Source organism: Pseudorasbora parva, chromosome 20 (assembly GCF_024679245.1).
Source record: "Pseudorasbora parva isolate DD20220531a chromosome 20, ASM2467924v1, whole genome shotgun sequence".
Lineage (NCBI taxonomy): Eukaryota > Metazoa > Chordata > Actinopteri > Cypriniformes > Gobionidae > Pseudorasbora > Pseudorasbora parva.
The window spans coordinates 26,672,749-26,687,027 of NC_090191.1; the positions used below are offsets into that span (position 1 = coordinate 26,672,749).

The 14,279-nt window shown below is 38.2% G+C and overlaps 1 protein-coding gene across 2 annotated transcripts; it reads left to right on the plus strand.

Annotated features, from left to right (window-relative positions):
- The first annotated feature begins 127 nt into the window (after window positions 1–127).
- Window positions 128–12,650, plus strand: si:dkey-159a18.1 (sortilin). Of its 2 annotated transcripts, none has more exons than XM_067427356.1 (21): window positions 128–620; window positions 1,098–1,160; window positions 1,397–1,473; window positions 1,672–1,774; window positions 2,214–2,381; window positions 2,512–2,585; window positions 3,316–3,362; window positions 3,523–3,659; window positions 3,776–3,859; window positions 4,732–4,792; window positions 5,377–5,529; window positions 6,791–6,888; window positions 7,332–7,431; window positions 7,509–7,680; window positions 7,772–7,965; window positions 9,525–9,717; window positions 9,803–9,919; window positions 10,013–10,118; window positions 11,783–11,889; window positions 12,024–12,153; window positions 12,295–12,650. In XM_067427356.1, exons 1-21 carry the CDS (start codon window positions 396–398, stop codon window positions 12,307–12,309), a joined length of 2,424 nt encoding a protein of 807 aa, XP_067283457.1. In that variant the 5' UTR covers window positions 128–395; the 3' UTR covers window positions 12,310–12,650. The 2 variants fall into 2 exon arrangements, with proteins under 2 accessions (XP_067283457.1, XP_067283456.1); XM_067427355.1 differs by having other exon boundaries at window positions 129–620; window positions 5,374–5,529; window positions 12,295–12,649.
- The last annotated feature ends 1,629 nt before the right edge of the window (window positions 12,651–14,279 follow it).

Below are 14,279 nucleotides of genomic sequence, written 5' to 3' on the forward strand. Positions count from 1 at the left end.
TTCTACTTAAAGTAAGCATATGGACATGTGTGGGTCGTAAGTATATAATTGGAAAACATACGAATGATTAAATTCACCACCAATTCGACAAAACGTTAAATAGTAAAAAAAAAACAAAAAAAAAACGTGTGTCCTTAAATGCGACCACCTTTTGATGCTTATAAATCCTGCAGTTGATGCCCCAAAGCGCTGTACACCATGCAATTATTGCTTTGGTGCGCTCGTGCAGCGTATGTATCAATCCTGCTGACTCGGAATGATATGCTGTTGAGGTAGGCAGCTCACTTCGCTATGAGACACGTGAGTCGATACCCGGACAGTGGCGCTCACTCCTCCTCCAGCGCGCATCTTCTGAGGCACCAGAAAACCTGCAGCTTTCTATCTGTCATACAGTCATGAACTGGACACTGCTCGTGTTCGGCGGTGTGTGCTTGTTGGTACTGGGTGAATACGCGTTCGTACAAGGGAAGCGCGACGCACGAACAGTAACTTTCTCTCGGACTGAACGCGGTCACTCAAGACGCAGACGGGACACCTGGACTGGACAAGCGCTTTTCACAGCATGCAAGTCTCCACTGTCTCCCAAAGACCGAGAGCTTCTGCTCAGCCACACACACGAGGTGAGAACGACATACTGAAGTTCACACGATCTGCAGCGTTTTAAAAAATGTTATGCTGGTTTTTAGTTTTGACATTGAGATGAATGTCAAAAAGTGGCCTAATGTACATTTATGGTGAAAAAGTTTATCGTCGTGTTAAACGAATTTATGTAAATATTTACTAATAGTTATATTAGATAGTTCAATAATGTATTAGTAATTTAAAAATAAAGTTAATTTGATAATTATTATAATTTGTTACTACTATAAATTATATAATACATTTTATATTTTTACACCCCCCCCCCACACACACACATATATATATATAAAAGAACCGTTTTAAATATGTTTTATTATATTCATTATATAAGGTTCAATGGGGGAGAGTACATTATGAAAATAAAATGTTTTGTATGAACTGTAACAAATTAAACAGGAATTGAAAGTCAACTTCCATGAAAGTATATGTGCAAGTCTGTCCTGTTTTTTTTCTAGACTGGGTTTCATGGTGATGATGGTTCCAGTTTTACCCTCACATGGGTTGGAGATGGAACTGGGGTTAGTCATTCTTGTCAAATCATAAAAAAGGATAACTGTAATTAATATATATCATCATATTTCTCAATTTTAAGATTAATGTATTGGAAATATGGATGAGCATTGTAGCATTTGTCATATTCAGTTGTTACCTCAAACTGTACATGATAAAATGCTGTTTGTTTAGTGTGTGTGCATGTGTGTGTGTGTTGTGAAATTATGCAGAAGTAGTGTGAACACTTTTCTGTCCATCTCAGGTAATCCTGGTCCTTTCCACACTCAGCGCTCCCTTAGATTCATTTTATGAAGGCGGTTCGACACGCCTTTACAGGAGGTCAGTGGTGCATTTTTAACATGCATCAAATAGGCAGCTTTTACTTGTGCCTTTGTTAATCAGCTATGCGAATATGATAACAGGCTGATGCCAGTCTGAAAAAAAAGCCAAATATCACTTGGTTAAGCAGTTTACAAGATACATTTAGATGCAACCACTTGGGACTTCCATACTGATGAGTTAAATCTTTTTTTACAGTGAGGACTATGGAAAGTCTTTTCATGATATCTCCCATGCCATCAACAACACATTTATAAAGAAAGACTTTGGGATAAGTGCTGGACCTGGGAACCCTCAACAGGTAAATAAATGTGCAAACATAAAGTCTGTAGCCATGGCTTTATCTCTGATAAAGTCGCTTGTCAAATTTGTCTCAAATAATTTGAATTAATTAATTAATTATGATGAATAGATATAGCAGATTACTAATATGACCTTTTGACGCCAGAGAGATTTTGTCCAATCAGAAAAGGCCACGAGGTCTACAACTGTCTCAAAACAGCTCATGGTTTTAACAGACATTTCTATTGACAGCAGCTACACCTCCTTCTGTGGCAGTAGTGTCAAAACCCACAACAAACCTCAAGTCACACCTTTTTAGCTTCCTATGAAGTGGGGTTTGTGTGAAAGCTGATTTCCGGTTGTTGTACCATTATTCATTGGGGCCCTTATACAGTATAGGCCTATTTCATTGGGTTGTGATTATTTCACCAGAATGATAGTTTTTGTTGCCATTACAGGTCATTCTAACAGCCAACCTGCCTTTCACCGAGACTACAGGAGGAGTTATTCTTACATCGATGGATGCTGGTGTGACGTTCAGATCAGTGCATCTTCCATTTCACCCCTCACAAGCCATTCAGTTCCACTACCAGGAACCAAAGTACCTTGCTGTCATCAGTACTGATGTGAGTAAGCCTTTCCCCACCTGGTTCATGAAGCCCCCTTAACAGTTTTTCTGGTGACTCAGGCTTTTTCCACCTCCTTATTGTATTTTTAACTTATTAGTCTTTTGTCTTTTTTAATCTCTCTCTTTAGGATGAACTATGGCTCTCACAAGACTTTGGCAACAGTTGGTCTGAAGTTCACGAAGGAGTTCACGCATTCACATGGTGAGAACAATAACAGGGATCTGAATGAGTTTTAAAAACACACTAAAGAGTGTGTTTGAGATTGTCCGTTTCTCAAGAGAAGCTCTAGCGACTGTCATTAGAGGTTGCAGCCTTTAGCCTCCTTGTTTGAGTGCCTGACTCTTATGCTGGGCGGACCTGAGTTCGAGTCCTGCTTTGAGCGGGCGGTTTGAACAGCAGGGTTATATTGGTGCCATGACCCGGATGGGAGTGAGGTTTATGGGGGTGACGGTGAGTGTAACGGAGGCCAGCTAGTAGTTGCTGAGCGTTTAAACCTCACTCCTCTATTCTCAAGAGAAGCTCTAGCAACTGGCATTAGAGGTTGCAGCATTTAACCTTCTTGTTAGAGCGCCTGACACTTATGCTGGTGGACTAGGGTTCGAGTCCTGCTTGGAGCGGGCAGTTTGAACACTTGGGTTAAATTGGTGCAGTGAACTGGATGGCAGTGAGGTTTAGGGGTGTGAGTGTAACTGAGGCCAACTAGTATCCGCTGAATATGAAAACCTCACTCTGACCTCAAGAGAAGCTCTAGTGACTGACGCTTGAGGTTGCAGCCTTTAGCCTCCTTATTAGAGAGTCCAACTCTTATGCCGGTGGACCCGGGTTCGAGTCCTGCATGGAGCGGGTGGTTTGAACAGGAGGGGTTACAAAAACATATATATAAATCTTTCATTTCTATAAGTAAATATGGCTTTTTGAATTCCTTTCAAAGGGGATCTGGAATTACTCTTTTCTTCAGTTCCAGCCCAAAGGGAACAGGTGCATCTAGTTTTTTCTTTCCCATTAAATGATCATTAGACAAGAATAAATATTCTTTGAGATACATTTTTTTGTATAGCAGAAAAATATTGGTCATTCAATTAAATGCTAAAATTTGACTTTATACATGAATTAACTCTATTCATTGTGTCTGAAACAGTGGAGGCAGCAAGACGAGGCGAGCTTGTTCTGAGACGGACACAGGATTATGGCAAAACCTTTGCCACCATCGCCAAGAACATCTTCTCTTTCGGATACATTGGTGGCTTTCTGTTTACCTCAGTCATGGAAAAACTGGTGTGAATCGTTACAGATAACATGCACACTCAAGCATGTGTTCACCAAACTTTTTCACTTTCCCTTCTGTAAAAATCATCATGGCATGCTTGATTTATGAGATGTTGTGTTCACAGGGCTCTCCCCGTATCATCTATGTGTCCTCAGACGAGGGTGACCATTTCAAAAAAGCGCAGCTACCATCAGCCACTACAGAGCAGGTGTGACGAACACACACAAGCTTGAACACGCGTATGATGCAACTTATAAATAAATGTATTTACAGTCAAACCAAAAATATTCAGACACCAGATATATATTTTTACTAGTGGGTGCAGGACACTACAGTTCATTTATGTAAGTGAGGATAGCTACATAAAAATTAACAGTGACATACCCACAAATTCCTCATACAGTGGACTGCCAGTAAAACTGATATATTCACTTTGACCTGACCATGTTTTGCTTAAGTGTTTTTTTTTTAAATGCTAATCTTTTACAATAAAGACTGAACAAAAGTAAGCATTGCTTGATTAATTGGCTGACCTAAACTGGTATTAAATTTAACAGCTGACAGCTGATTGGTCGATTGTAATCCATTACATACCATATCAGTTATCTGACATTTCAAGATGAATTTGTTCTGACGCAGTTTAACTATTCGTATTTTAATACCATTTTCTAAACTATAGGGAATAAACTGTGAGTTTGAATGCATAATTAATTCATTTGAATTATACATAAATATTTAATTATTACTGATAATATAATTAAATGTATGTATAATTATTTGTTATAAATAATATATGACTGATATTTTATTATAATTACTTAAATACAATAAAAATAATGTTTATTATTATATTTATTATTATTAATATAATTAAGTGTATTTATATAATTAATAAATATGTTTGGGGAAATGTATGCAAGTTGTGCCATTACTTTCCCTTCACCATCTAAGTTGGTCCTGCTGGTTTGGCAGAAAAAAAAAGCTGTCACAACCGCTCACAGATATATTTCAAGAGCTACACACCACACACTGATAACACTGTGTGCAACTCTTTAACTCACTGTTGATGTCCTTTTGCAGTTTTACTCTGTTCTGGACGGCGACGAGGACATGATCTTCATGCATGTGGACAACCCTGGAGGTGCTTTTGCCCACTTTTTTTAAACTTCCTCTGTTCCTCCTTCTCCATACTACCAGAGCTGTAAAAGAGAAGTAACTTTATTATTTGACAGCTCAACCACTGTTGCTGTCAGTTTAATAGTGTGAAGGCAGGACTTGTCAAGCAAGTTCGACTTTGTGCTGACATATAGAATGTCTCTGTAGAAGTTTCTAGACTCTTCTGGGTCAGTGTGTACGCTATTCATCTTCAAATCTGGACGTCTTTGTGCAGCGACGATAATTGCAAACAGATAAGAGTGAGGATGGTGTAGTCTTTCAGCCAGGTCTTCGCTGTCACGCCATTAAATTGCACATAAATACACCCCTCATTGTATTTACATGTATGTATGACATACAGTACATGGCTCATGTGAAGAGTTATCTTATTTCCAATCGTGCATCATGCGATCTGTTTAATGGACGTTCGATTCACATTTTGTCACATGAAGCCGGTTAGATGGGTTTGCTGTGTGTTTGAATAATGATGGCTGATCTCTTATCTCATCTGAGAGAAGGCTGTGTCAGCGGAGTGTTTGTGTGTGATGTGATCTCGCATGCTTACAGAAGACACTTATTTTGGGACAATCTACACCTCTGATGATCGTGGAATACTGTATTCTAAGTCTCTGGAGCGCCACCTGTTTGGCGGAGAGGGGAAGAGCGATTTCACTAATGTTACATCTTTGAGAGGGGTCTATCTCACCAACGTACTGGAAGAGGGTATGGACATTTGTTACACGTTATTTCAATTGTCCTAAAAGGTTTAGTTCACCACAAAATGAAAATTGGCATAATGGATGCACATTTTACCGCTCTCTACCATATTTGATGTGCTACATAGACGTGTGTTAAAGGGATGCTCCATCACTTTTTCATATTAAACTATGTTATTCACTTAACTAAAACGAGTTGATACATACCTCACTCGTCTCACTGCGTGCACTTAATCTCTCTGACGCGCGGTGACATTTTGATAGCATTTAGCTTAGCCCACTAAGCCCAGTTCATTCATTATGGTACCAAACAGAGATCAAGTTAGAAGCGACCAAACACCTCCACGTTTTCCTTATTTAAATACAGTTACATGAATAGTTGAACAACCAAGTATGGTGACACAAAATAAAACGTGGTGCTTTTCTGTGCGGGTTAAAAAGAATAACTATAATGTATGGCGGAATAGCACTTATGAGAGTTCTTTGACTCGGCACAGTGGGAAAAAAAACACCTGTAAATCCTCCCTCAAATCTCCCCCTCACTCTCTCATTTCCGTTAGTAGGGAGGAGAGGATTTTGCAGGCGTGACTTTTTACTGCTCTGAGTCGAAGTACTTTCAAAAGTGCTAAAGATGTATGTATTAACTTGTCTTAGTTAAGGGAATAACAGTTTAATATGAAAAAACGGTGGAGTATCCCTTTAAGCAACGTTTATAGGTTAATAAAAGCCATAATTACATTTGCAAAGTGGATTACTTTTCCGATATCTGTATGTATTATTTAAAGTATCAAAGCTTTAGCTGAATGAAGGGACAGAAATCGCACAGGTTTCATTAAAAAAATCTTCATTTATGTTTCGAAGATTAATTCAACTTTTTCTTGAAAAGAATAGTTCACCCAAAATGTTTAATTCTGTCATCATTTACTCACCCTTAATTTGATCAAGTTGACCTGTATGAGTTTCTTTCTTCTGCTGAACACAAAAGAAGATATTTTGAAGAATGTCTGTAACAAACAGTTAGTGGACCTCGTTGACTTCCACAGAATTGTTTTCCCTACTATGGAAGTTAACAGGTTCCATTAACTCTTAAGTTCTCCATATTCTTCAAAATATCTTCTTTCTTTTGTGTTCAGCTGAAGAAATACATGAAATGATGACAATTACATTTTTTTGGCTTAACTATTCCTTTGAGTGCCAAAATAAAAAAAATAAAAAAATCACACTTGTAAGTCATCACTAAAAGATGTCATACTACTCTTGGGCCGCAGATGGACTCATTCGTTCAGTCATTTCATTTGACAAAGGTGGCCAATGGAGATTTCTGAAGAAACCAGAGAATGTGGATTGTCCAGAAAACTTGAAAAAGGTAACAGCTGAGCAATGAGAAATTTTAACTGTTTAAGTTTTGATGAGCACAGTTTTCTTTGCTCTGTTTCCTGGTCCTGTTCAAGTTGGGCAAGAACATACTGAAATATTTTAAAATTAGCCTAAATTGGATGAAAATATTACATTTACATGTGTTAAAAACATTTATGAATACATTGTCAGCTTTTGATGACAGAAGTCGTGATGTAATGGAAGTAGTGACAGATGTTTTCTTCTGTATTGTGATTGTAAATGTGAAATGGATTATCAAAATAGAAAAAAATGTAGGGCAGGGTCTTGGTTCTATCTATTAGTTGTTGATTGGATGAACACAGATCTAATTGTAAGCTTGTAGTCTGTAAGATCAATAACATGCATTTAGAAAATAGATGTGAATTTTCATTTCATGCAGACTTTAAAGGTTACTGTAAATGTGCGTTCCAGTGTAACCTGCACATCCATGGAGAGCACAGTCACTTCAGCGGAATCACTCCTATGCTGCCTCTCTCTGAACCCACCGCCATTGGTCTAGTCATCGCCCATGGTAATAGTTCCTCCCCTTTATCCTCACAACTTCCACCTTGCCCAACAAACTAGTCTATATGTTAAATGTAACTTCAGGCAGTGTCGGGGACTCCATTTCTGCTGTCCGGCCAGATGTGTACGTGTCTGGGGATGGAGGTTACTCCTGGTGGGGGACTCTGAGAGGACCTCACCACTATAGCATCCTGGACTCTGGAGGCCTGCTAGTGGCTGTTGAGGCGCATAGAGACAGACAGATCAGCTCCATAAAGTAACGCTCTATCACATGCCCTGTTAAAAACATATCTTTTATGATAAATGGAGTCATTTGAAATGTTATTTGTATGTCTGGATGTTTTCAGGTTTTCCACAGATGAAGGACAATGCTGGAAGACATATAATTTCACCAACCACCCAATCTTTTTGGCAGGACTGGCATCAGAGCCAGGCACTAAGACAATGAATATCAGCATTTTCGGCTACCGCCCAGATGATGATGATCAGCCCATGTGGGTGGCCGTCACCATAGACTTTGAGCACTTGATCACCAAAGAATGTAAGAAACTTTTTAAGAATGAATGGCAGAATTCAAATACTTTAATACGTATTACGGTATATAAATATCATCAAGGTTCAGACCAGTGTTGAGGAAAGTTACTTTTTAAAAATAATATGTTAAAACTGCAAAGACAACAGCTAATGTGCTACGAACACATACAATTTAAACCTGCATGAGTGGAAATACCTCTAAACAACAGCAGGTGGCTATAGGACTGTAGATATATTAACTGTAAACAAAGCAGTATTTGCTTACCATTTTGACCTTTTATCCCTTCCATTTTTCATCTTGTGTACAGGTTTGCTAAGCTGAATAGCCAATTTTAGTGATCTCTCTCACCAACGTACTGTGTTGCAGATCCAACATGCTCAAGACGCCCAGTGACGCTCAATAATTACAATCTCCCTGTTCTGAGTTCTTACTAGTGTAAACAGTCCTACTCGACCTACTCTGAGCGGGATTTGAACCGGGGTCTCCCGCATGGGAGGCATGCGCGCTAACAAGGACGCAGCCACTAGTGTGCCTCTTGAGGCCAGGGCAGTGAGGTTTACACGGACAGCTCTTACTGGCCTATGTCCATTGCATACAGCCCCCTAAACCTCACTCCCATCCAGGTCAACGGCACCAAATGTAACCGGTCCTATTCGACCCATTATGAGCGGGATTCAAGGCGTGTTAGGCATTTGCTAGTGCGCCTTTTGAGGCCAGGTGACTGAGGTTTACACACACAGCTCTTACTGGCCTACGTCCGATACACTAGGTGGTTGCTTACTGGCTCAATTCTCTATGACATTCTAGTCCTTTAATAGGGCTCAACTCTTTTCTTTGGCTTAAGAAACATTCATTCATATCTGTACCACAAATGTGCCAATTTAAATAATAGGTTTAGGGGTTAAAAATAAATCATAATAATAATAAACGTTATTTTATATAGTACTTTTATATGCTTCTTCTCTAAGCACTTTACAAAAAGGACAACATGTACAGGTAAAAATTAAAGAGATACACAAAAAACTGAGAAATAAAAACAGGATATACTAGATATACAACATATACAATATACAAAATAAACCCATACGGAATCATCTAAAAGCATGGTCTAAAAAAGAGAGTTTTAAGAAGGGATTTAAAAACACTAAAGGATTCAGCATGTTTAATCTCATACGGAAGAGAGTTCGAAATTTTTGGAGCAAAGGAAGAAAAAGCCTGGTCACCCATAGAGCGTAGGCAAGTTGAAGGAACAGTCAGAAGGCCAGAGTTAGAGCGTTACCATGCAAGGCCTTATACGTAAGCTTTAAAATGTTTAATTTTATATGAAACCTGACAGGGATTCAGTGTAGAGATTCCAAAAAAGGAGTGATGTGCTCTATAGATTTGGTCCCTGTCAGGATTCTATCAGCTGAATTTTGGACATATTGCAATTTATTTAGGGTAGTTTTTGAGACCCCTGTAAGCAAAGCATTGCAATAATGAACATGAAAGAAAACAAATGTATTCATCAGTTTTTCTGTCACAGAAAATGATAACATGGTGCGCATTTTCATCATATTTCGTAGGTGGTGAACAGGACTATGTGACGTGGTTGGCGCACTCTGACTACGACACTGACCCAGAAACAGACGGATGTCTCTTGGGCTACAAGGAAACATTTAGAAGACTGAAAAAGCTTTCAGCATGTAGAAACGGGAGAGGATATGTGGTCAGCAGGCAGCAGCGCCCGTGTCTTTGCACTAGACAAGACTTCATGTGGTAGGAAAAAATGCACCAAACTGATGTTTGGACTTCTGCTTGTGACCCAAAGAAAGTGTTTTCTGAACATCTGTCCTGTCAACAGTGACTATGGCTTCTATCGGCATGAAAACACCTCCGAGTGTCTCCCACAGCCTGATTTCCTGAATCAGACCCAGGGTATTTGCTTAGAAGGGGAGTTAGAGGACCTTCAGACTTCAGGGTGATTAAATATATTGTGCTTTCTTTTTCTAACAAATTCCTAAACACAAACACACACTTTGTGGGTTTATAATTATACACTTGTGTCAAACAGGTATCGTAAAATTCCGGGCGATAAATGTGAGGGTGGTTTCAGCCCTCCGAGAAGAAACAATGCTTTCAAAAACAATTGTGAGAAAGATTTGCATACTGCAAGATCAGTAAGTGGTCCTTTTCTGAGAATTACTATGCATCTCAGTAAAAAAAACATGTTGGGGCCATTCTTTGAGGATGGAGAGCATATGAAGAGCATAAATATTTTTAAGTATAAGTAAAATTTGAAAATCAACAAGAGCTGTATTTTGGAATATCAACATGGCTGTCATTCAGCAGCATATGTAATATTTTTTATTGTTCAATATACAAGATGTTGTTGAAGAAAACAAATATATATACACTCACCTAAAGGAGTATTAGGAACACCTGTCTAATTTCTCAATAATGCAATTATCTAATCAACCAATCACATGGAAGTTGCTTCAATGCATTTAGGGGTGTGGTCCTGGTCAAGCCAATCTCCTGAACTCCAAACTGAATGTCAGAATGGGAAAGAAAGGTGATTTAAGCAATTTTGAGCGTGGCATGGTTGTTGGTGCCAGACAAGCCAGTCTGACTATTTCACAATCTTCTTAGTTACTGGGATTTTCACGCACAGTCATTTCTAGGGTTTACAAAGAATGGTGTGAAAAGGGAAAAACATCCAGTATGTGGCAGTCCTGTGGGCGAAAATGCCTTGTTGATGCTAGAGGTCAGAGGAGAATGGGCCGACTTAGAACAGCAACTTTGAAATAACCACTCGTTACAACCAAGATATGCAGCAAAGCATTTGTGAAGCCACAACACGCACAACCTTGAGGCGGATGGGCTACAACAGCAGAAGACCCCACCGGGTACCACTCATCTCCACTACAAATAAGAAAAAGAGGCTACAATTTGCACAAGCTCACCAAAATTGGACAGTTCCAAGACTGGAAAAATATTGCCTAGTCTGATGAGTCTCGAATTCTACTGAGACCTCGCCCATATGAAAGTATTGGTGCTAAGGCTAAATTTAAAGAAAAGTGCGTTGGTCACTACTTTTCTGGGGGTAGTTTGGGACACGAAACTAATGAAAGCTCAACTATCTCCCGCCAGGATAAAATCAATCCTGGAAGCCGTAAGCAGGATAAAGCTAGGTCAGTTACTCCCTGTAAAACAGTTTCAAAGACTTCTGGGTCTAATGGCAGCAGCCTCCAATGTGATACCTTTGGCCTGCTGTACATGAGGCCTTTGCAGTGGTGGCTCAGGACCAAGGGCTTCTCCCCGAAGGGGAATCCTTTTCGCTTGATCAAGGTCACGCGGCGATGCCTCCGTTCCTTGGTGATGTGGAAGGACCCTTAGTTCCTATCCCAAGGTCCAGTATTGGAGGTTCCTTGCAAGATGCTATCCTATCAATATGGGCCAACATTTCTAAAGAATGCTTTCAGCACCTTGTTGAATCAATGTCACGTAGAATTAAGGCAGTTCTGAAGGCGAAAAGGGGGTCAAACACAGTATTAGTATGGTGTTCCTTATAATCCTTTAGATGAGTGTATGTATGTATATATATATATATATATATATATATATATATATATATATATATATATATATATATATATATATATATATATATATATATATATATACTTGAAACTTGCACTGTGTTCCCAAAATTCAAGATCAAATCAGATAAAGATCAAATCAAATCAGATAAAATTCCCTCCCTCCAAACTGCACAGACTAAATATCCTTCATTAATGTTGATTAATACATTAACAGTTTTTAATTTATTTATTATTTGCAGGCAGGCATGCTGGTTCTTATTGTGGCGTGTACTTGTGTGGGAGTCATTGGTTTGGTTATTACTGCAGCTTTAATAATCACTTCAAGGAGAGTAAACTGTAGGCAAAGGTAAAGTAGCATGATAAAACCTTCATTGTACTGCATTCGATATTACATCCATTTAAAGTCGTAATAAGTATCTGTCATACAAAATTGCCTTGCAGAAGTTACATTCTTTTGTGGTCAAATTCTGTCCCCTGCAGGTCACCAGCATATCGCTTTTCTGCTCTGCAACTCCAAGAAGATGACCAATGTGTTAGCAATGAGAATAGCAATGAGAACAGCCCCCATGGCAAAATAAATGGTTTCCAGGTCCAGGAGGATTCAGATGATGTGAGCTTGATGAATCAAACTATATTATGCTCTCCTGCATCCATTCAGTTTGGCTGTTTATATGTATTTCAAGTTGAACATATAATATTATTATTACTATTAATTTGCATTCACTTGCTAACCTTTTTACGTTTTCTTTAGGATCTCATTGAATGAACAACATATCAATTGGAACTACTCAAGATTTGCAGACAGGTGTGAACTGTTTGAAATTAATCTCTTCTCAACCCCAGGCACTGTAACATGACAATAAACACCTAGAAATAATGGTGAACTGCAAATTATATCTTGCTGCAGTCAGGTTCCTGTTTTGTTCCATGAAGTGTCTTGGGACCAGAGAATAATGTATCATTACGCGTGAATTTACCTTCGCACTCTGTCTTTTGCACTGGATCATTCATATTCCCTCAGGCTGCTGCTGGCAATCCACCTTGAGCTTTGGGACTATGTATTTTCAAATAGACCAACCTACAGTTTTTGAATTGTAAATAAATTAAAATGTATTTAAACAGCCTGCATTATTTATACTCTTCCTATCATCCACATTTAAATTATTGTTATATTACACCATGTTAAGTAGCTTTATATTACAGAGTTTATAACCAGAGGTGGACAGCAACTAAGTACATTTACTTAAGTACTGTACTTAAGTACACTTTTTGAGTATCTGTACTTAAGTACACTTTTTGAGTATCTGTACTTTACTGGAGTATTATTTTTTCTGGAAACTTGTGATGTTTACTTCACTACATTTGAAAGACAAATATCGTACTTTTTACTCCACTACATTTCTATCAAGGTCGATAGTCGTTTCTGTTGCAGCTCTGAAAGTCGTGGATGATTTTTTCCTTCTTTAAAAGGTGTTTTGTTGTTGCAGACACTCTGTCAGGAATCTTTTTTTGAACACTGATCAGTTCATAGCAAAATGGAAGAAGACTGTTCTTAGGCACAAGCGTGTGCACCCATAGCCATACTTTGAAAGTATGTTTCAGTTAAAAAAATAATAATTCATGATTAGTTTAGTTGGCATACACTTGGTGCATGTCTTATAAAATATAAAAAATATAAACGTCTGGGAGAAAGAGAAGAGTAAAGTTGGGAGAATATCAGATGTGTATCAGTGTATTGGATCCGTGCATTCAGCCTTAAAGTGACAGCAGCTTTGTAAAGAGCTTTGTAACTTATATACAAGTATTTAAATTAGTTTTTAGTTAGTCATATGCTAGTATGTCAGATGGAGCATCACTGACTGGCTTAAACCATGTGAACCAGTGTGCATTTATACAACAATAATAAAATAATGCATTTGCATAAAAAAGGAAATTTACTTTTATACTTAAGTACTTTTTAAAACAAATACTTCTGTACTTTTACTTGAGTAAAAATCTGTTTTTACCACTTTCACTTGTAACGGAGTAATATTTGACCAGTAGTACTTTTACTTTTACTCAAGTAATAGAGTTGTGCACTTTGTCCACCTCTGTTTATAACAATCAAATAATTTGAGAAAACTCATATAGACTCAAAGTTATAGTGCAAGAAATTCCTCTACCGCTTAGCTAATACAATATAATACTAATACAATAATACAATGGCAAATGAGACCAAACAGTTGTCCGTCTTGAAAAAAATTAAATAAACCACACACACCTCACATGAACATAAACATTCACCTCACACCTTTAACACATTTTCTCACACATACACTACATGGCCTACTACACACAACAGACATGCATCTTCACACCTACGTAAAACAACCATCTGACTCAAGATTCAAGAATATTTTATAGCAGCAGGTAAATGACAAAATAAATAAAATAATAATAAAATAAATTAATTGCATAAAGAAATAACGTACACTATTGTCTATTGAATTGCATTGTATATAATATCAATTCATATATAATGAGTGTTTTTCAGGCCATTCATTGTCTGTGTAGGCCTATATATTATTGATCCACATATGCTGTACATACTATCTATGATTTCCTATTAAGGCATAGCTTACTTTAGTTTAACGCAACATCTTTCTTTTAAAAAACAAAGGATGAATCTGATTAGGCCTACTATTTACGCAGGTGGGCGGGCCTCCTGTAAGACACGCCCCCCGCCTGACGTCTCGG

What these genes read in the sequence shown, in the direction of transcription:
- si:dkey-159a18.1 (XM_067427355.1), top strand. Translation starts at nt 396, where the DNA reads ATGAACTGGACACTGCTCGTGTTCGGCGGTGTGTGCTTGTTGGTACTG. An exon ending in GACCTGGGAACCCTCAACAG is followed by an intron (nt 1,775 to 2,213) that starts GTAAATAAATGT and finishes TTGCCATTACAG; the next exon opens with GTCATTCTAACAGCCAACCT. An exon ending in ACTAGACAAGACTTCATGTG is followed by an intron (nt 9,718 to 9,802) that starts GTAGGAAAAAAT and finishes TCCTGTCAACAG; the next exon opens with TGACTATGGCTTCTATCGGC.